General features: G+C 35.5%; 3 protein-coding genes across 4 annotated transcripts; all 3 read right to left on the reverse strand.

Annotated features, from left to right (window-relative positions):
• Window positions 1–2,105: 2,105 nt before the first annotated feature.
• Window positions 2,106–7,053, reverse strand: LOC131944371 (integumentary mucin C.1-like). 2 transcript variants are annotated; one of them, XM_059304934.1, is made up of 5 exons: window positions 6,705–7,053; window positions 5,843–6,175; window positions 4,335–4,574; window positions 2,558–2,649; window positions 2,106–2,248 (listed from the first exon to the last, which is right to left on the reverse strand). In XM_059304934.1, exons 1-4 carry the CDS (start codon window positions 6,925–6,927, stop codon window positions 2,567–2,569), a joined length of 879 nt encoding a protein of 292 aa, XP_059160917.1. In that variant the 5' UTR covers window positions 6,928–7,053; the 3' UTR covers window positions 2,106–2,248; window positions 2,558–2,566. The 2 variants fall into 2 exon arrangements, with proteins under 2 accessions (XP_059160917.1, XP_059160918.1); XM_059304935.1 differs by having other exon boundaries at window positions 2,106–2,274.
• A 1,208-nt stretch (window positions 7,054–8,261) lies between these two features.
• On the reverse strand, window positions 8,262–11,201 carry LOC131944374 (integumentary mucin C.1-like). Its single transcript, XM_059304939.1, has 4 exons — window positions 10,890–11,201; window positions 10,209–10,535; window positions 8,887–8,989; window positions 8,262–8,389 (listed from the first exon to the last, which is right to left on the reverse strand). Exons 1-4 carry the CDS (start codon window positions 11,125–11,127, stop codon window positions 8,380–8,382), a joined length of 678 nt encoding a protein of 225 aa, XP_059160922.1. The 5' UTR covers window positions 11,128–11,201; the 3' UTR covers window positions 8,262–8,379.
• A 5,980-nt stretch (window positions 11,202–17,181) lies between these two features.
• Window positions 17,182–19,944, reverse strand: LOC131944379 (integumentary mucin C.1-like). The gene is made up of 4 exons (XM_059304947.1): window positions 19,669–19,944; window positions 18,546–18,854; window positions 17,716–17,821; window positions 17,182–17,298 (listed from the first exon to the last, which is right to left on the reverse strand). Exons 1-3 carry the CDS (start codon window positions 19,892–19,894, stop codon window positions 17,727–17,729), a joined length of 630 nt encoding a protein of 209 aa, XP_059160930.1. The 5' UTR covers window positions 19,895–19,944; the 3' UTR covers window positions 17,182–17,298; window positions 17,716–17,726.
• Window positions 19,945–21,260: the final 1,316 nt, after the last annotated feature.

The following is a 21,260-nucleotide window of genomic DNA, read 5'->3' on the forward strand; positions in this document are numbered from 1 at the left end:
ATTTTTAGTGTTGCGAGGGATCGAGCCTTATCTGCCAGAGGGTTTGAACTCCAGACTTTTTTCGAATTTATCAACCATGAGCTTTGCCGACTCGACCACGCCTCCATCACAATTAAGGATTACGTGTCAACTGGTTTTGCGCCATTGAGGTCATTGACTCCGATTTCAGCCTGCTTTTCTTTTTGGATTTGCTTCCATAGCCTTTGTCCAACAAAGAACAAACTACAATGCAGCAGTTGTTTGTTTTTGGCCTCAGTCCTAGAAGAGTGGCTGTCCCCAGCTAACGAGCCTCATCTGCCCGAGGGTTCGAACTCGAGACTTTTCGGTTTAGCAACCATGAGCTTTACCGACTCGACCACGCCGAACCCAAGTCGGTTTAAAAATCCGCGGTGTTTTTTTTAATTAGTCTGTTTAATGTCGACAGAGAATGTGAGTTGAATTAATATTTAATGAGATACATATAGATGTGTGTTGTAAATGATACGTGGCTTATAAGAGGTAGAGGTGGTTTTGAAAATGTGCTGTATTATACACTTTATCTTTTTTTTAAGTTTTTTTTTAATGCTGGCTATATCTATTTGATATGAATTGTGTGACCTCATAGCGTGAAGTAGGCCTATGTATATTTTTAAATATGGCTACGTGTTCAAATTTTTGTGACTAGTATTTTCATTTGTAACTGGGTAAAACTTGGGTATATACCGTAGTTTTTTTTTATTGATGAACTGCCAACTTGTAGAGCCAATTGTAACTTGCTAAATCAACAAAATCTACTGTTTTTATATATTACACGAAAAACAACCATTTTGGATCTTGCATTTAAAAGATGATACAAAGCGATGGTGTTGTCAGTTTTATGCTCAGCTGAGTTTTCTTTTTCTAACTCCCGTCAATTGCATATTCTACATTGTTGTAATCATCACCTTAAACCATCTTCAAGCAAAGTATGCGGATAGAAACAATAAGACACAAACATAATTTGACAGTCCCATAAGTATCACAATCGATTAGTCCTACTTGTAAATGAGTATGATATTTCTGCTGTTTACAAACCTAGTGTCACTAAGCAGCAGACATATCATGGAACATTTTAGAGTTCTCACTTTAAAACCTTTGTAGAGCTGATTGGCAGAAGTGGTTACACGTCTGACTTGATGCATGGAAGGCGAGGCGATTTGGTGCCGTGTAGAATGGTAGGTTCGGATCCCTTTGGGTTCTGACTGTTCTGTCTTTACTTGGACTATATTCTCTACCTTTGTCTACCCTTGGCGTTGAAATATCACTTTCTGATTACATTGCGATTTCACTTTTCAACCTAGACATTCCGATTCTTACACTATGCGATACATTATTTAGATACAGTACTTCTATACGATGTTTTCATACAGTATTGCGATACAGTGTCTGGATACAGTATTTCGATACAGTATCGCGATACAGTATTTGAATACCGTGTTTCTATTCAGTATTTCGATCAGTTATATCTATACAGTATTGATACTGAGTATATTGTCTGTTTCGATAGAGTATGTTGACACATTATCTCCATACAGCATTTCAATAAATATTCAATAAAATATCTTGATTCAGTATTTCAATATAACATCTATATACAGTATTTCAATAAAATATATTGATATAGTAAGTCGTCTTGCAATATCTTGCAAATGCGTCTGCAGCGTCTATGGAGGCCTAAGTCTTCAATTTCTTACAGACTCAAGCTAATCATCTACCCATACAGTAGCAAGAGCCTGGTACGTCGGACTCCCAAGTCCCCTACATAATAGCCTGGGGGAGGAGAGTTGCAAGACTGCCGGGAACCAAGAAGGGTTTGCTCTCGACCCTAACCAGATATCTTGACTTTAAGTTGCGGCCTTCACGTGGCTTCGGATGTGTGCCACTAGTCGGACCAAGCTCATGACCCCCCTAGTGGGTGCGGGATGGCTAGTGGTAGCCAACAGCAGCTAGAGGTTTTTGATCTGGCCGAGTAGAACTGCTGTATGCGCTAGGTTCAAAGAATGTCTAGTCATGATAATTTGATGGCTTTTTCAACTGGACATGAACCATGGTTGTAATATTCATAAAAACAATCAAAAACACAAATGTGTACAATATTTGAGTTTATTTTTAATTTGAAATATTTTAAAATAAGATAAAAGTTTGGTTTATAATTAATTAGTAAACAATTTTCAGAAATTGCCTTCTTTTGGTCGACTTCCCAACAACACCCAACGTGGCCAAATCATCGCTGTTGAAAATATTGCTTTCATTACACTAAAAAAAAACGAATGCAATTAGCATTACAAAAAAAAAAATAACGTGTGTTACCGTATGTTTTGGGATTCATTGTAATTTGATAAATTTACTAGATATATGTTTAAAAAATGGCTAAATAAATTAACACAGCATGTAAAAGAGATTATTAATGTAGATTTTATAAGTTTAATTAGTTACGTCCCCTGCTAAATGCATGATGCTTTGATTAACCAAGATACAATGTTCCAAAACAAATGTCAACTACATTACATGACTCTCATAAACTCCTACAAATGCTCACCTTCTGCAACTAGATACACATGTACTTGGGAGAACAACGACACACGTTTTTCAACATGTAGAAGACATTACCTGTCTCGCGGTCCACAGATTCTAAAACAGGAAAATAAAAAATTGTATTCTAGGGTGTAAGGTATTCTAACAAAGCTTTCAGTATTTTTACAAGCTTTTATTTAACTCACTTCCTCTGTCTGTCGTAAGTCGACAGTCTGTCGTCAGTCTAGATCGAAACACAGGAGTGAAAATTCGGATAGTTCTACTTGACCGATACGATTCACAGTTGGCACGTGGGTCAAGACATGAAGACAATGCAATATGAAATTAAATTTGACTTAATTGGATGCCTAATTAATTTTTTATGAATTAATTAAAATTTGGACCGAATTTGTAGGCATGTCTATCCAATCACACCACACGCGTCATCACGTTCAATAGCTGCGCCATCAGGTTCAATAGCTGCGCCATCACGTTCAATAGACGCGGAATGGTTTTTAGTCATGTAACACTATTGCAAATAAAACATGTAAAGTACTGAAAAAAAAAATTCATAAAAAACGTTTTAATAACAAGCTTTTATGTACTAATGCACTAAAAAGTAGAAAATAAACTATACACTACTATTTAAATTACTATAAAGAAAAGCGTGGGTCTCTTCTCAAACATTAGTAAAGGTATCCAATAGGTACTAAAGTACTAAAGTGACCCACGCTTTTCTTTATAGTAATTTAAATAGTAGTGTATAGTTTATTTTCTACTTTTTAGTGCATTAGTACATAAAAGCTTGTTATTAAAACGTTTTTTATGATTTTTTTTATTTATTTCAACGTAAATTTGTACGCATATTTATTTACTTAGACTTAAATATTCTTTTTGTTAAACCCGGTGGCCGGATTTATATTACGAGAACTTTTTTTCTTTTTTAATGTTTTGAAATATATCTTTTAATAATTCTATATAACTGTAATTATTGACTGAAATACTTCTATCTAACGATTATTACTAGTCGCGTTATTGAGGAGTGGACCTGTACAATAACAACAATTTTGATTGTTGACGTATTATCCTCAGTAAAACAAATCATACTTATGTCATGGAAGTAAGAGACAATGTTTTAAGAATCACTGCGATTGTTGTTTTACAGCAGTCATTGCAGCGTTTGATTGCATTGGGCTACGATCTTATAGTATAAGAACCACTGCAAGTGTTACCTTACTGTCATCCGTCTAACGGTTGGTGGCATTTCGGGTACGAACCTGTAGTTTAAGAATCACTGCAACTGTTGACTTACTGTCCATAATGCACCGGTCGATGATATCTATGTACGTACCTGTGGTTTAAGAAACACACCTATCTTTTACTTACTACCCTACGTTGAAGATTATCGGAGTACTGACCTATAGTTTAAGAACCTCAGCCATTGTTCACGTATGTCCTTAATGCACCAGTTGATGATATTGATGTATGGACCTATAGTTTAAGCACCGCTGTAAATGTTGACTTACCTTACTTAATGCACCAGCTGATGTCAGATTATCGGGGTACGGACCCATATCTTAAGAACCACTGTGATTGTTCTACTATCGTACGTTCACGATATCGGGGTACGGACCTTTAGTTTAAAAACCACTGCAACTATTGACTGTCATTTATGCACCACCTGATGATATTGATGTACGGACCGATAATTTAAGAACACTCTAATTTTTGACTTATCAGTTGATGTCAGATTATTGGGGTACGGACCCATAGCTTAAGAACCACTGTGATTATTGACCTACTTTCACGCGTGACATCCATGCAACAGTTGACCCTGGTCGTCGTGTTGAAGCAGGGAGCCACCTCTGAGCAGATGATGGGCTGGGTGGTGGCGCTGCTGCTGGTGCAGTAGAGTGGGACATCACTGATCACCGGTGGCGGGGTGGTCGTCGGCGCTGGTGTAGGGGGCAGGGCGGGGGCGTTGGACTTGATACAGGTCTTGTTGGTGTCACACCGACAGTCGTTTATGATCACGTTGGAAGCTGCAGTACAAAGAAAAAAACAATTAAACATTTAAATATACATTGGCGGCTATGGTTATAGCAGACATCAGGGGCGTAGCGAGGGGGGGGGGGGCGGGGGGCGCGGACCGCACCGGGTGACACCATTTAGGGGGGTGACACCAAGGCAAAAAATAGCAAAATATGTAGAGAAAAACTTGAGGGGAAGGGGGGTGCAAAACTAAAGTTTTAGGAGGGTGCAAATCGAAAACTTGACGGGGGGGGGGGGGTGCAAATCGAAAACTTGAACGTTTGTCACCGGGAAGGGTCGCTACGCATCTGGGGGGTGACACCATTAAGTGCCGCACCGGGTGACACCCGACCTCGCTGCACAGATATAAAGATGTTTTTTTTTTCTTTTTATAACGTCTAAAGTAGTCGAGTATCATTTCAGACATTGAATTGTTAAAACACTAAAAGAAGTAAGTTTACGTCTAAATGTAATGGAAGCTCTGTCAGACCAATGGCCAAACGCTTTTGTGTTTTAAGATTTAAATCTGGTAGTCGTTATCGGGTAGACTGATTATTACAACAAATCATGTTTCATATAGTTAGCTGATAGAATGCTCTGTCACTATAATATGGGTTTCTAAGTATCTTTCAGAAGGGACGGCGTGGCCTAATGGTAGAGCATTAGACTGCTAACCCGAAAGGCTCGAGCTCGAATCCGAGTTGAAGTCTTAGAACATTCCTGAGTCCACCCAGCTCTAATGGGTACCTAACTCACGTTAAGGAATTAAACGCTGCTGGAAATAGTATTAACCACATTATATCTTTATATGCGGAGGGCAAGAAACACATGAGCTATTCTTTATCCGGCTATTTCAATGGATCGCTAGGTCTAGAGAGGAATCTTCAAATATCTTTTGGGCACTGACACTAAAAAGTTATAGATATCTAACACAAGGTACATTGAAATAGTAAATGTTTACCGAATAATTAGAGTTAAAGCTCATTCTGTGTAAACCACAACATAATGGATCTAGGCTTGTACATTAAATTATAAATTGTCTAATTGTAGTAATTCGTGTGCAACATTTTAAGACATAGGGATAATGTTAAAGTTATGCTTGTACTATCGTTAATATTGAGAAGAATGTAGACTATATTAGCTAGGTTAATAGACTCATTGTAATTATACAATTTTGAATTATAATTAGTATTTTGAGTTTATTAGAGTATAACGTGTAAATAAATGACAATAACATAATACGAATACAGTACCATTAACATGTGACTGGAATACTCACGATCTCGCGTGACTTTCAAGCAACAAGACTTCATGGTGGTGGAGTTAAAGCAAGGCGCCACACCAGAACATAGGGTCCATTTCAGCTGGGTGCTGGTCAAACAGTAGGCCGACACGTCGCTCAGGTAGGGGGCGGTGGTTGTAGGTGGTGGTGATGGTGTTGTTGGTGGTGTGGTCGTGGTGGTTGTTGGCGTAGGTGTGGTGGTGGTTGTTGTAGTTGTGGTGGTTGTTGTTGTAGGTGTTGTTGTTGTAGTTGTGGTAATGGTGGTTGGTGTAACTGGCTGGCAGTTAACAGCGCTGTTACATTTACATTGACGAATCGACACGCCATTGACTGTGAGAAAAACACAATGTATTACACGTGTGTAATAAGATGCAAGGTTATACTCACTGGAGCAGATTTTTAAAAATTACAACAGTTCAAAGGTCAATCTTAACTATGCAAGTAGAAACGTTGTACGCCCAGAATTGTTCTAGTGCGTTAATTATACAACAAGTAAAATACAAGAAAATGTATCGTGTCTATATATGGATGCTCTATTTCGTCTTAAGTTTGCTATACTTATTAAAAGTTTGAACTTGATTGCAACAATAGTGAGGGAAATGAATCAATATCCTAACACTGATACAATGTTTACATTAGAAGTATGAACTAGTGGAGTGGTCCACAACACAGTTTTTTGTTATACCATTTAGCATTAAGTGTCAAATATACTACTTGATGGTGAATGATCAAATGTTTGATAAAAAGGATTATTTTAAGCGAAAGAAAAAACAAATAATAAACCGTCATTCGTTAACCTGTCTACGCATTTATACCGTTTACTGCTACAAACAAACCACACCTCATCACCATAACTTACCCAGCAACAGCGCCATACAGCAGTAAGGTCTCGACACCGACCAGTAACACAGAGACGGTACACAGTTGTTGTAGTCAGACGCGGCCGTCGAGCAGTAGATAGGGGTGGAGTAGTTGAAGCCAGTGCTGGTGTCCAGTGTAATCTGCTGACCGCTGCATCCTTCATGTGATGACCACACGATGACCAGCACAAACAGCAAACCCGAACTTGTGCAAGATAACATTTTCCAAAACTATTTTTTTTTCATTCCAGTTAGGAAAATGCCCTGAGCTGTTTTACTGACTTATATACCTAATTTTATAATTAGCTATTGTTCTTAAAATTGGGGTCATTTCCTTTTCTTTATTGGTTTTACTCCAATTTAATGTTGTTAACGATTTTTTAGAAACACAAAACCCTTTTATATTATACTGCATACAACTCAGACTACTCAACAAAGTATCGTCTAATGTACATTTTTGGTCCATAATATGAACAATAGATTTACTTGTTTTCATATAATGTTTGCAAACAACGTTCAACCTTTTATTTGACACTGTCCTTTAGCTATGTCGCCGGATTTTTCCCACAGCATTAGAGGACAATCTTGAAGGTAATGGTAAACAATAGCAGCTGTTGTTTAATGTGTGACCTTCCAATAACCTACAGTTTAATGTCTGGAGATCGAAAGTATCAAAATGAAAGGTAAAAAAGGTATACGTTTAAAAAAGCTTAATTTCATTTCTCTTTTTATATTGTTTTAAGATCAATCTCTAGGTTTTAAGATTATGTTTTAATTCATAAAGGTGTTATCAGTAAAAAAAAACAACCAAAAACAGAAAACAATCAGTTTCTTTCAGGCATCTCCACCCCCCCCCCTTCCCCTTGAACGAAATGGAATTTATATGGAAAAAAAATACTTTAACGTTTCCGCAGTTTCCCCCACCTCCACTTCGCAAGAAATATTTAGTCCGCCGCCCCCCCCCTCCCCGAATATATCAAGTGCCGTCGCCCCCCCCCCCCCTCAAGTCTGAAAGAAACACTGAAAACTAAAAACAATCTACGCACATCTACTTGTATGTCATGAAGAAAATAACGTAGCCAATTGTATTTTAATTCATGAAAAAGTTCATACATCGTTTATCGAGTGTTTTGCAGGCTTTAAACATTGCTGAACTGTAGTTTCACGGGCATTAACTTTCATTTGTTTAGTGTTTTTTCTTTCTATTGCATTCTCATTTATATAGTTTGTGTCGGTCTACCCGCTAGAAAATGTATTACTTTTAAGGATGGGGATACTAGCATGCCGGACAACGCATGATTGTCATTGTACCGACTGATAAAAAATGTCACCTTAGTGTAGGACTTTAATATAGTAATTAACGTGATGATATTACAATCAAGTCCAGTTCGGTGTCAACGTAAGACAATAACGTTTTGTTTTATTTATTTGTTATGATAGATGTGGATTTCAATGTCAGATTGGGCTTATAAGGGGAAAAATGGTTTTATTTGACTCAACAATTGATTTATTGTTTGAAAAAATTAACACAACAAAAATATTATCTTATGTTTAAATGTTAACTTTTATTTAGAAAATTATTGTCTCTTTTTTTAAAATAACAAGTGCAATGACATCAGGTTTTAAAGCAAAACAATCTCCTTTGATGTCAACAACTTAACTGTGAAAGGTTCTTCAAGGGTGTCTGAGGATTTAAAAAAAAGAATTTCGCTAAATTAAAATTAATTCAAATCTGAATTAAAAACGGTAACGAATACTTTTACAGCGATTGTAAAACAAATACACATATGAAAAAATATTCAAGCTGTAGAAAGTCCCTGTTTATAATGTTTCAAACCAAAAGTTTTTTAAAAAAATTTGGTCAACAAGATTAGCGACCGTATCAAATGGGGTCAGTGAATTTCTAAAGGGTAATTAAAAAACGAAATCTTGCGTAGGCGGGGTAGTAGCATGCGTTTGCTCAGTAAGTCTCGTATAATACACAAAGTTAGATTTTAGAATCTTTTTATTTTTCAATGTTAATATTTTATTTAACATAGTTCACTCCAGATGTGTTTTCCGTATTAAAACATCGGTTAATCTGTAGCTCTAGCCCTAACATACCATGCCACTACATAAACCACTACATTTTAGTTATGTTCTTGTTGTCTGGTGTCAGCACTACACGTCAACAAAACTTACAATTCTTCAGGGCAGACTACATCAGGTGTGCAATGACATTGATCCACTGCTTGAATTGTCGTTTCGTTTCTCAAAGTTCCATCACCGTTGAAAACTGGTATATCTGTGTTGTCATTTAGGAATATAGTGTGTGAATATATATATATATATATATATATATATATATATATATATATATATATATATATATACATAATTAAAACATGCAAGTATGTATATACATACTTATATAAATGTATAGCCTATGTTTATGCATATTAGTATATATACAAGCATAATAGTATATGTCTTTTTTAAATTTCTCTATTGATATGTTCCATCAACAACGTTTAAAACAGTATTATATATTATGCAGCATGAAGCATTGATTACTAAAATCCCTTATTAAATAGTACTAGATTTTTTACTTTTAAAAGATAAAGAAAAGAATTTAAACTCGAAAGTTATAGTCTATAATGTATTTATTTACTAAGAGATACTTAAGTTAAATATCAGATATGGTACCATTTTTCTTCTAGAATACAAACTAGTTAAGTAAAAGTAGAAACTCCCTTTGGGATGTGACTGTCAATGAGGCAGTTGAAGTAGAGTTCACCTGTTTTTGGTTGAACTCAGCATGTGAATGGTCATGGCGGTCAGCATTAACATAGCTACTTTTACTGTCCTTAACGTGTCGAAGAGTTTCCCCATTAGTGCTGGGTGAACTCAAAGACTTTCTACTGACTCAAGGCCATTTTCAGAACGGGATGCTTTCAATGTAGTAGCTGTGTGCTTTACCGATCTGTAGCGCCGTCATATTTAATCAAATCTATTATTAAACTATGCTACTGATAAATGATTTATTTTATTCAAGCGAATTGAGTTGTTTCTATGACAGCAACCACTGGGTTCTTACAATGGAATCTCAGCGTAATAGGCTTGAAAAGTCTATGTAATCACACTAAATTTTAAAAAGAACTTTTTAGAAAATATTATAGTTTACGTTTAAAAAAAACGATCAATAACACTCATTTTCATATTTTGTATTGAAAATAGGCTGTTGAAAAGCCGTTTAGAATTATTTCATAAATTTAAATATTTAAAAAAAAACACCATCAACCCTACTTGAAGTAAACCGCAATGGCCAGGGAAAGTAAAACAATACTTATTGTTTGTTTAACTATTTCTAGACTTATTAAAACCGGAAATCATTTTACACTTAATACACAAATGTATAAAAATATTCAATTTTGCTTGAAAAATATTCTTTCAGGCAATACACATTTGGAACCAGCTTTTCAAGCCTAGTGTTTAAGAACTCTCTGAGTTATCAAGGAACTTACTCGTAGGAGACACGGATATGCAGCAACTGCTCCTGGTGGTAGAGAGGAAGCAAGGGTCAGCACTCTCACACATTTTGGACTTGGTCGCAGGCACGGGGTTCTTACAGTAATAGGGGGTCGAGTAGAAAAAGGGCGGGGTCGTGGGCTTAGGGGCTGTCGTTTTGGTGGTAGTTGGGGGTTTGGTGACCGTTGTTTTCGTTGTTGGAGGTGTAGTCGTTGTGGTAGGTGTAGTCGTTGTAGTAGTTGTGGTGGTAGTCGTTGATGTGGTAACAACAGCGCAGTTCACGTTGCCGTAACATCTACATTGATAATAAGTAACGCCTGTAACTGTAGGATAAAACATATATAATATATTATTATAATATATATAAATAAAATGTATATATATATATATATATATATATATATATATATATATATATATATATATATATATATATATATATATATATATACATATATATATATATACATATATATATATATATATATATATATATATACATATATATATATATATATATATATATATATATATATATATATATATACATATATATACATATATATATATATATATATATATATATATATATATATATATAAGTACATCGATAATATATACATGTATATTATAATATTAATGTATGTAGTTGCATAGATTGTTAACGTTACATCTACCTGTTTTTAAACCCGCCATACAGCAGTATGACCTTGACCCCGACCAGTAGCAGGCAGACGGCTTGCAGTCGTTGGGTGGCACGGTGGTCGGGCAGCTGAGAGGCGTGCTGTAGTTGAAGCCGGTTGAAAAATTCAGCTCTATCAACTGACCGTCACACCATTGAGGGCCCGACACCCATAACATGAAAGCTAGACACATCATTTGAGCGTTTCTGGGAGACATCATTTTATCATACATGTCTTACACACGCTAAAGAAGTTAAATTGATTTTCGAAGATAAGCCACTGAAGATTTGAAATCCTCCTGGCTGTTGAAATGGTTTCACAAACAGACCCTTATATACAACCTACTTAAACTTGTACCGTTATTAATACAGTCAAGTCAATATTATAGTTTGATAATGTCTAAATACAATATTTAACCACTCGAGTTTAAACCTAGACATGTTTAAAGTAAAAGTAAAAACTAGGATTGATTAAAAAAACAGTTATGCTTTGTATTGTAACACGTTGAAAAGCTAGAGTAAAAATAATGTTAAGAAAAGATATCATGTCTTTGCATAATCTTGGATAATTTAAGCGCCGCTAATTGTGTCTTGAGTCAATATTTAAAAATCTTGAAAGTAAAAACTGACCTTGATTTGTAAAACGAAAGAAGGAAGTTAAACAATTTGAAACGTATTTTTTTTCGCAAACAGAGCTGGGAAAAAAAATAATTTACTGTTAGATAAAATAGTTTTACCGCTGATAATATCTAGTCTAGTTTTCAGACATGTAAGGTTGTCTGATAAATTTCTACATGTACACTGACAGCTTGTGGTAGGCTAACGCATAGACATGTGGTTGATTGTTATAAAGTTTGATAGATACCTGAAATGCTAATAACATTAACAGAAATGGCTTCCTAAGCCTTGAAATACAACGAGTATGTTTTCATACAGCAGGCTATGTTTTTATACAGTATAGTAAGTTTTCATAGAGAAAGTTTTCAATCAGCAGAGTGGGAGCCGGACGTTTTCCCGAAAGACACTTGCCCGAATGCCGTTTGCCCGAAGGCCGATTTCCCGAATGGACACTTGCCCGAATGGACACTTGCCCGAATGCGACAAATGCCCGAATGGACACTTGCCCGAATGCTACAAATGCCCGAATGGACACTTGCCCGAATGCGACAAATGCCCGAATGCCACTTGCCCGAAAGCCGTTTGCCCGAAAAATGTTAATATTAGATAATAAATAATATTACCAAATAGAGATTCTTTATCACTTTAAGTTTAAAATTTTGATAATAAACACAATTCTAAGCATAAAAACAAAGTTCTTTATAATTTTAAAATTTAGCTTTTATTTTTTTTTTCAAAATTAAGAAATGGCTGTAGAAAAATCTATATTCTTTCATAAATGTAAGGTGATGTTGGCGGCGATGTCTTAACATTCTTTTGATGTAAGTTTTGAACACCTTGTTTAGCCGACGTATTGCAGTGGTTATACAGCGCTTATGACATGGTGTAGGCGGCGCGGCGTCTCGCAACATTGAACAGAGGCGCATTTGTTTGATTTATCTTGTTATGCTCAACTTGTGGGGTGATCATTTCACAATAGAACGAGGCGTGGTCTAGGCGGCGAATTTAAAAACTAAAGGTAGTCACATATGTTTTATCTCCATTTAATGCACATTGTTTAGACGATGTGTTGGAGCGATTACTTTATAAAGAAAGCAAAATTCATTTTAAAAACTTGTTATAAACGAAAATGGTATTTTTTGTCGTGTTTTATAGAGGGAAGACTAAGTATGTTTCTACACTTTTTATATAGCAAATACAAATTAATTTAAAATGTCTGCGTGGTAATATATAATTTTTTTTCCTTTCTTTTTGCTAAGATAAGTTTATTTGTATCAACTTTTCAAATTTAAATTGATTACGAATGATTATTTGGTAATATATAATGTTAACATTTTTCGGGCAAACGGCCTTCGGGCAAGTGGCATTCGGGCATTTGTCGCATTCGGGCAAGTGTCCATTCGGGCATTTGTCGCATTCGGGCAAGTGTCCATTCGGGCATTTGTCGCATTCGGGCAAGTGTCCATTCGGGAAATCGGCCTTCGGGCAAACGGCATTCGGGCAAGTGTCTTTCGGGAATTTGTCGTAGACCCCAGCAGAGTATGTTTATATATAACAGGGTATGTTTTTATACAGCAGAGTATGTTTTCATAGAGTATGTTTTCATACAGCAGAGTATGTTTACATACAGCAGAGTATGTTTTTCTAAAGCAAAGTATGTTTACATAGATAATTTTTTTATACAGCAGGGTATGTTTTCATAGAGAATGTTTTTATACAGCAGGGTATGTTTTCATCTTCGTGGCACGCCAAAGCAAAGGGTTACAATTAGTGTATAGACTTAGGAAATTCTAGACTAAGAACATAAATGTACACATGAGAGACCAGATTATATTTTGCAGCGAACTGTATTATATTCGTAGAAATAAGTAAGGAAAGTCTGGTCAAAAGTATGCCCAGCTATTTAATCACATACGTACTTTAACATCAAAACATTTTCTTTAGTGTAGCTATAATAGACTCATGTACACTCATGTATTACGTTGTTCCCAAGTACATTAAATAGTTTATTATGTATTTAATGTGATTTGGGTATGTCTAGTAATTAGGTAAATAGACAGCAGCGCCGAGACATCGTTCACAATTAACTTACCGATTGTACAATTACATTTTCTAACACTAAGTACACCTTTTTTATTAAGGTTTCCCTTTGTTCGGTATTCTTTTATTATTTCTATTATTTCTATTAAGTATATAGTTGTGTTTCCATACTTTTGCCTAGCGATTTTGTTTAAATGAGGAACATAAAACATATTGTCAATATGCATATAAGTTCAGTACCATGCAAGCTATTAAACCACTCGCCCCTTGTTCAGTGTATTTAATTCCTCATACAGACAAAAATATTAGTTCTAACCACACTCATTACAATCCATTTCTTAGGCTGCACAATGTAAAAAGGAACTTTGATTTGTATGCTGTGTTGAACACTCAGAGATATTTAGAAAAAAATCCTTGCGGTTTATAGGTGCAAGTTAACATGAACTGTAACAGATGTTTTTGCAGAGGCGTCGCTGGGAGTGTGGACCGCATCGGGTGACACCATTTAAGGGGGTGACAGCAAGACATATCATATCCAATATATAATAAATAAATATATTTTTGCCAGTTCAATGAATGGTTAATTAGAGTTAAAAAGAGTATTTTAAGTACATAATGACGATCGCGACAAGAGGGGGAACAGGTGGGGGGGGGGGGGGGGAGAGACACCATTACATAAACATGCAAACTACAGAGGGAACAATGCTACACCCTTGTGTATTATAAACTGACTATATAAATCAAAATCATAATTATTTAATGTGAACACTTATTGGGAGGGGGAGGGGGTGGGGGGTTGACCCTATCTGCAAAATTTACAGAGAAAATAAAAGGGGGGGGGGTTGAGGTTACACCATAATGTGCCACATCAGGTGCCACCCAACCTAGCGACGCCACTGTGTTTTTGCTCTAAAAGAAAACAAGGTTACTACTTTGTTAGCATTTGATAGTTTTCAATTCATTTGAATTTTTCGCACTTTATTATTTTCTTCAACTGATATCACGAATAATAATCATGAACGTCATAGCTTTAAAACATATAACCTACACGTTTAAGTTTAAACTTTGAAATATACAAGCAGCTTAAACTCAGGGTTTTTGTGTTAAACGTGTATATATTCTTCTTTTTATACATACTTTTTATATATAATTCTATGAACTTATTTTTATGTGTAAAATATGACACTAATGCGTTAATTGTTATTTCTAATTTTTTTTTTTCAGAACACTATATTTAAAAATAAAATTCATAAAAAACGTTTTAATAACAAGCTTTTATGTAATGATGCACTAAAAAGTAGAAAATAAATTATAGACTACTATTTAAATCACTATAAAGAAAAGCGTGGGTCACTTTAGTATCTATTGGATACCTTTACTAATGTTAAGGAAGACACCCACGCTTTTCTTTATAGTTATTTAAATAGTAGTCTATAATTTATTTTCTACTTTTTAGTGCATCATTACATAAAAGCTTGTTATTAAAACGTTTTTTATGAATTTTTTTTTCAGTACTTTACATGTTTTATCTATAATAGAGTTACATGACTAAAAACCATTGCGCGCCTACTGAATATCACGTTCAGTAGGTGCGCAATGGTTTTTGAACGCAGCCATTACGTGGTCGTGATGGCGCAGCTATTGATGACGCGTGTGGTGTGGTTGGCTAGACATGCCTACTAATTCGGTCCAAATTTTAATTAATTCATAAAAAATCAATTAGGCATCCAATTAAGTCAAATTTAGTTTCAGATTGCATTGTCTTCATGTCTTGACCCACGTGCCAACTGTGAATCGTGTCGGTCAAGTAGAACTGTCCGAATTTTCACTCCTGCGTTTCCGTCTAGACTGACGACTGAAGACTGACGAGGAAGTGAGTTAAATAAAAGCTTGTAAAAAATAAGCACCGTTTAATTTCTACATTTATTGAATGTGATGAGAGACTATAAGCTGCATAGATTAAGCTTATACAAAAGCTATGTCTACTTGCTAAACTATGTGTTTCTCGAATTGCATGTTGATAAAATTTAATTGCAAATAATCGATGTTTCCATCGTATATTTTCCCACGTTTTCTTTAACTTGCTTTCTCTGTGTCTGTGTTTCTGTGTTTGTCTTTCCAATCAAATCTTGCGATCGAAATTTCTGGCACTTCCCAGTTAGCTAGCGCGCTGAAATTTTCAGGGAAGCTTTCTTTTGGATGACCATTGAATATTCAATTGTTATTATTACTAAATTGATCAATGGAAACATTTTATTGAGCATTTTAGACCGCTATATAATCTATATATATAATTCTCCTCTGCGAGCCATTAGAAAAAAAACGAGCGACGCGTACCTCGCGCGCAGTGAAGCGAACGATCCCACATCGCCACAGGCTTAGGGGCAGATAATTTAGTTTGAACCGAGTTTAAACTTACAGGAGGTAGGTCAGTTTGGGGGAGACGATATGGTCGAGTGGTTGGGCACACGATTGCTATCCCACTCGACACGGGTTCAAATCTATGTGTTAACACAACGTGTTTTTTACGAGTTGTCTTTTTACGAGTTGTCTTTTTACGAGTTGTCTTTTTACGAGTTGTCTTTTTACGAGTTGTCTTTTTACGAGTTGTCTTTTTACGAGTTGTCTTTTTACGAGTTGTCTTCGTTTACCCAAAAAAAGTGAAAAGATAAAATCGATAGCAAGATTTTAATGCAAACAAACAGACAAACACTAAAAAGTAGAAAATAATAATCATTAAAAAAGTTTTAAAAAACCCACGTTTTCTGATTGAACTAAAAAGTAGAAAATAAACGCTATACATCACAATAATGCAAGCGATCACTCTACTATAAGCGATCAAAAACGTGGGGCGCCGTCATTTTCTTACAGTTTCTAATACTGTTGACTCTCTACAAGCTCCCTAATAAAAGTCAATAGTATTATCTAATCAATAGTAATATAACTTTTACTTCGGCGCCCCACGTTTTTCATCGCTTATAGTAGAGTGATCGCTTGCATTATTGTGATGTATAGCGTTTATTTTCTACTTTTTAGTTCAATCAGAAAACGTGGGTTTTTTAAAACTTTTTTAATGATTATTATTTTTAATTTTTGTTTTTTTTTATTTTATATCAGAAAATCAAAACAAACCATTTGATAATAAGACGATAATAAAAATTCTAATCGTGAAGTTTATTGCTGGGATATTTGTGTTAGTGGATTGTGGTTGCTACATAGAAAACACAAACAAATGTTTTCACTGTGATTAGTTCCATACGTATCATTACAAATGTCTATATCTACACGCGGTCTTGTTTAGTATTTTAGTTAGAGCTTTTTTGTGATTAAAAACATGTGAAATTTAAAGTGCATTTGTTTCTTTACATATTGGTTGTGGATCTAGCGTCAATCTTTTAGAAATATTTCAACTGCAGGATCCAAAGTTGTTTAGCTTTACGATATCAATGGTTTTAATTTTTCTTAAATATGTCACTTTAAAGCTAAATAACCTTTTTTTTTTATTTCATTATCGCCACTTCAAACACAAAAAATAGCATGTAGCACACCAATGGAATAGATTGTTATATAATGAAAAGAGAATTTTAGTCCATATAAAAATAAAAACATTATATAAATAGTTAGCCCAACAAAACTGCACTTCTGATTAAATGATTTTATTGATTTAAAAAATGTTATATTTTTCAGCCATTCAGCCTGTCTTGACAGCTGTCAGCGTTTTGTATTCAGCCTACATGACAGATGACCTGCGGGAACATAAAGCAACAAAATATTAGAGAACTTTCGTCATGGAAAGATGGTAATTTTATTGAATGTGATAGTTTTAGATACCCCATTTGCTTAATAAAATTAATATTACGACGCTGCATGAAAGCCTAAGAAGAAAATTCTAAGAGTAAAGTTCGTATTCGTAGAAAGATTTAATGACACAAAATCTACCCGTTTTACATTCCTAGTAATAGTGTTATTGTGAAAACTTAATTTGAACTGCTCTAATTGCACTATGATATATATATATATATATATATATATATATATATATATATATATATATATATATATATATATATATATATATATATATATATATATATATTATACTCTAGTTGTGGTGATTGTTTATAACTGTAAATGTAAATATATTAAAGTATAGCTCACAGTACCTATTTTTTTTTTATCGTGAACAGGGAACATCAGAGGTGCAGCGACAAACATTATCTACCAGCAAGAGATTCACAAGGGTACCATCAAATGTTGGAACTTGCGCAACTATACAAAAATCAACCATTAGATATATAAAGCAAACACTAAATGAAAAAAACAATGTACTATCATCATTGGTTTTTTTTAATAAAGAATGGGTTGTACATTATGATTGTATATTCCATTAATGCGTTATGGGATGAAAGCTACACAATTAGGCCTAGTCCTTCAGAATTGCACAAACATAATGAAAATTAAAAATTAAAAAAAAAATTTCTAGTTTACAAAAAATAAAATCCAAATAATTAAATATGTTGAAGATATACAAGACTAAATTAATATTAGTCAAATGAATACAGAGGCGTAGCGAGGGGGGGGGGGGGGCGGGGGGGGGGGACATATGTCCCCGGGCGCCGACCTTAGGGGGGGCGCCAAATTGAAAGTTTGAGGGGGGGTGCAAATGAAAAGTTCGAGGGGGGGTGCAATTGAAAAGTTCGAGGGGGGGGGTGCAAATCGAAAGTTCGAGGGGGGGGGGGGTGCAAATCGAAAGTTCGAGGGGGGTGGTGCAAATCGAAAATTTGCTCCCGAGGGGGGCGCCAAATTGAAAGTATGTCCCCGGGCGCCGGGAAGGGTCGCTACGCCTCTGAATGAATATGTAAAAAATAAACAAGTGTTTATTTATATTTGTCGCACATTTTACACTTAGTATTAATGGTTTTAAGAAAATCTATTTAATTAGGTACTGTAGCACACGATTAACAGCAAACCCAAAGTAAAAAGTTGTACTCACTGATGCGCGTACTTGACAGGCAGCACTTGCTCCTATAGGTGGACAGGAAACAGGGGTCATAGGCAGCACACGTAACAGGCATGGTGGTGGTGCTGGTGGCGTTACAGCAGTTGGCGGTCTCGTAGAAAGTAGGGGGGCCGGTGGTAGTTGGCTTCGTTGTAGTTGTCGTTTTCGTTGTGGTGGTTGTTGTCGGTGTGGTCGTGGTTGTTGTTGGCGTGGTAGTCGTAGTGGTTGTCAAAGGTGTTGTTGTAGCTGGCGCACAGTTTATGTTGCTGTTGCATTTACATTGTTGGAATATTACCCCCGATGCTGTAATAGAAATAGATTTCGGTGTTATATATATATATATATATATATATATATATATATATATATATATATATATATATATAGGCCTATATATATATATAAGTGTGTATTCTTGTATAGGCTCTACCTCTATACTTTTTTTTTTACTTTGGTAAATATAATATTTGGTCGTTAAATATTAGTTGTTGCTTATTTAAAACAAAGAAGAAAACTAGCTGTTCGCCTAAAAGCGATCATTGAAACATTTAGGGACTGAGCTTCTAAGTCGAAAATTGAATGTAAAATGTATACATTGTACTTGTATATCAAAAGTCCGCCGTAAATGTACAAAATATATTATCAAAGGGTTTATACCCGTAGTGTTTTGAACAAACAAACCTGCACATCTTACTTAAACAGACATAGGTCTATCATCATCTTTTCCCGTTCGTTTCCAAAAGTTCTTCTGTTTGATGGACATCGACATGAATGGATATTGTGGTCATCACTATGTCCAGTCGCCTTTACTTTCCTTAACGTGAATAAGGTACCCATCAGAGCTGGATAGACGTTCTACTGTCTTCAACCCAGATTCGAACTCAAGACTTAAGCGTTAGCAGCCTAGCTCTCGACCGTTAGGCCACGCTATCCCATAAACAACGTATGGTTATCCAATACCAGAGTTTCTTCAAGGCATCTGGAAAGTCTTCCGCCTCCGAATGAAATGGAATTAATATAGGAAATATATACCTTTAACAGTGTACGCCCCTCCCCCCGGATATTTTCCGCCCCCCGAAAATTTCAAGTACCCCCCCCCCTGAATAAAAAAGTGTACCTGTTTTGTTGGTGTACATGCAGCACTGTGACCTTGACCCCGACCAGTAGCAGGCCGCAGGCATACAGTCAGCCAAGCCGTAAATCGTGCTGGGGCATGAGAGGGCCGTGCTGTAAATGGTGCCCGTGCTGGTATTTACGGTGATCTGCTGACCGACGCACCCCTGGGGCGCCGACCCCAAGAAGACGGCAGCACATAGTAGAGCGGCACATGCAAAGGACATCATTCTCTAGACGCTCGAACTCTACCACAGTGAATCTGGCAGCTAAGGTTGGCACTGAGGATGTGAACGATTCCACATCATCTTCCACATTTTTATACACGCAGCAGCATCGCATGCCGTGTGTTTACTTAGTCTGATATACGATCTACCTACAAAACTTTGTAAAGAACGCACATTCTCAAGGCTCTGTACAAACTATTGTATAAATTTGCTGAGAGTGCCAATACATTTTAAAATATTACTTAACCAAATTCCAGTCACATTTTTAAAGTCTAAAAGTATTCAATTAGAGATGTTTAACATGTTAAATTATTCATCTAAATGTGTTTTCATTATAACTCCCGCTTTTGGCTTAATTACCACGAACATAAGTTACGTTATGATACATATTGATTTTCTAACAAAGTGAAAGCAAACGTCTGTAGACTTGCATATCATACCAGGATCCAATTACAACGTACCGATGTAAATTAGACTACAGTAATTTATTTTAGACACGTCTCAAACAGGACGTTACGTCATTCCAACGTATGGATTTCAGTGTACGACCTCAGATAGATCAAATATTTGAAATGTGGCATCTGGTGGGTCTAGTTTTTTCTCTGCAGATTTTGTGGGTAAAGTGATACAAAGTATTAATTGCATTGTCTTAGTAAGAGATGCACATTATATATATATATATATATATATATTTATATATATATATATATATATATATATATATATATATATATATATATATATATATATATATATATATATATATATACAGAGGCGTAGCGAGGGAGACAGCGTGTGCGAACCGCACCGGGTGACACCATTTAGGGGGGTGACACCAAGACAAAAAATAGCAAAATATATATAGGGAAAAACTTGAGGTGGGGGGGTGCAAATCGAAAATTTGAGGAAGGGGGTGCTAAATTTCAAATTTTAGAAAGTTTGTCCCCGGGAAGGGTCGCTACGCCTCTGGGGGGGGGGGGGGGTGACACCCTTAAGTGCCGCACCGGGTGACACCCGACCTCGCTACGCCACTGTATATATATATATATATATATATATATATATATATATATATATATATATATATATATATATATACTATGTATAGATACGTGTCTTTGTATAGAAATTTTTTTAAGATTTTAAATGAATATCGACCCATTCACCACAATTCACTGCTTAAAATAAAACGAGTTACATAATCGTATTACTCCCTCTAAACTATTGGCATTAAAAACGCACAAAGAAATAAAGTATTAAACAAGTAAAACGGTTCCATGACAAACGATCTCGCACAGATTATCCCAGACAAGACAACCTCTTACTCTGGATATAACGAGAAAAATAAAAACAGGAAGTTTTTTGTTGT

The sequence above is a fragment of the Physella acuta genome, unplaced genomic scaffold (genome assembly GCF_028476545.2).
Source record: "Physella acuta isolate Inbredline_101_S28 unplaced genomic scaffold, ASM2847654v3 ptg000489l, whole genome shotgun sequence".
NCBI classification, from domain to species: Eukaryota; Metazoa; Mollusca; class Gastropoda; family Physidae; genus Physella; species Physella acuta.

Bases quoted from the DNA above. Each gene is read 5' to 3' on its own strand.
- LOC131944371 (XM_059304934.1), bottom strand. From the start codon at position 6,927: ATGTTATCTTGCACAAGTTCGGGTTTGCTGTTTGTGCTGGTCATCGTG. The intron at 4,575-5,842 runs GTGAGTATTCCA...TTTGTACTGCAG, and splicing joins CTTGAAAGTCACGCGAGATC to CTTCCAACGTGATCATAAAC. The intron at 2,650-4,334 runs GTAGGTCAATAA...TTCCTGTTTTAG, and splicing joins CATGGATGTCACGCGTGAAA to AATCTGTGGACCGCGAGACA.
- LOC131944374 (XM_059304939.1), bottom strand. From the start codon at position 11,127: ATGTATGATAAAATGATGTCTCCCAGAAACGCTCAAATGATGTGTCTA. The intron at 10,536-10,889 runs GTAGATGTAACG...TTTATCCTACAG, and splicing joins TATGGCGGGTTTAAAAACAG to TTACAGGCGTTACTTATTAT. The intron at 8,990-10,208 runs GTAAGTTCCTTG...ATGACAACACAG, and splicing joins CATATCCGTGTCTCCTACGA to ATATACCAGTTTTCAACGGT.
- LOC131944379 (XM_059304947.1), bottom strand. From the start codon at position 19,894: ATGATGTCCTTTGCATGTGCCGCTCTACTATGTGCTGCCGTCTTCTTG. The intron at 18,855-19,668 runs GTACACTTTTTT...TTTCTATTACAG, and splicing joins CATGTACACCAACAAAACAG to CATCGGGGGTAATATTCCAA. The intron at 17,822-18,545 runs GTGAGTACAACT...ATTTTTGTATAG, and splicing joins CCTGTCAAGTACGCGCATCA to TTGCGCAAGTTCCAACATTT.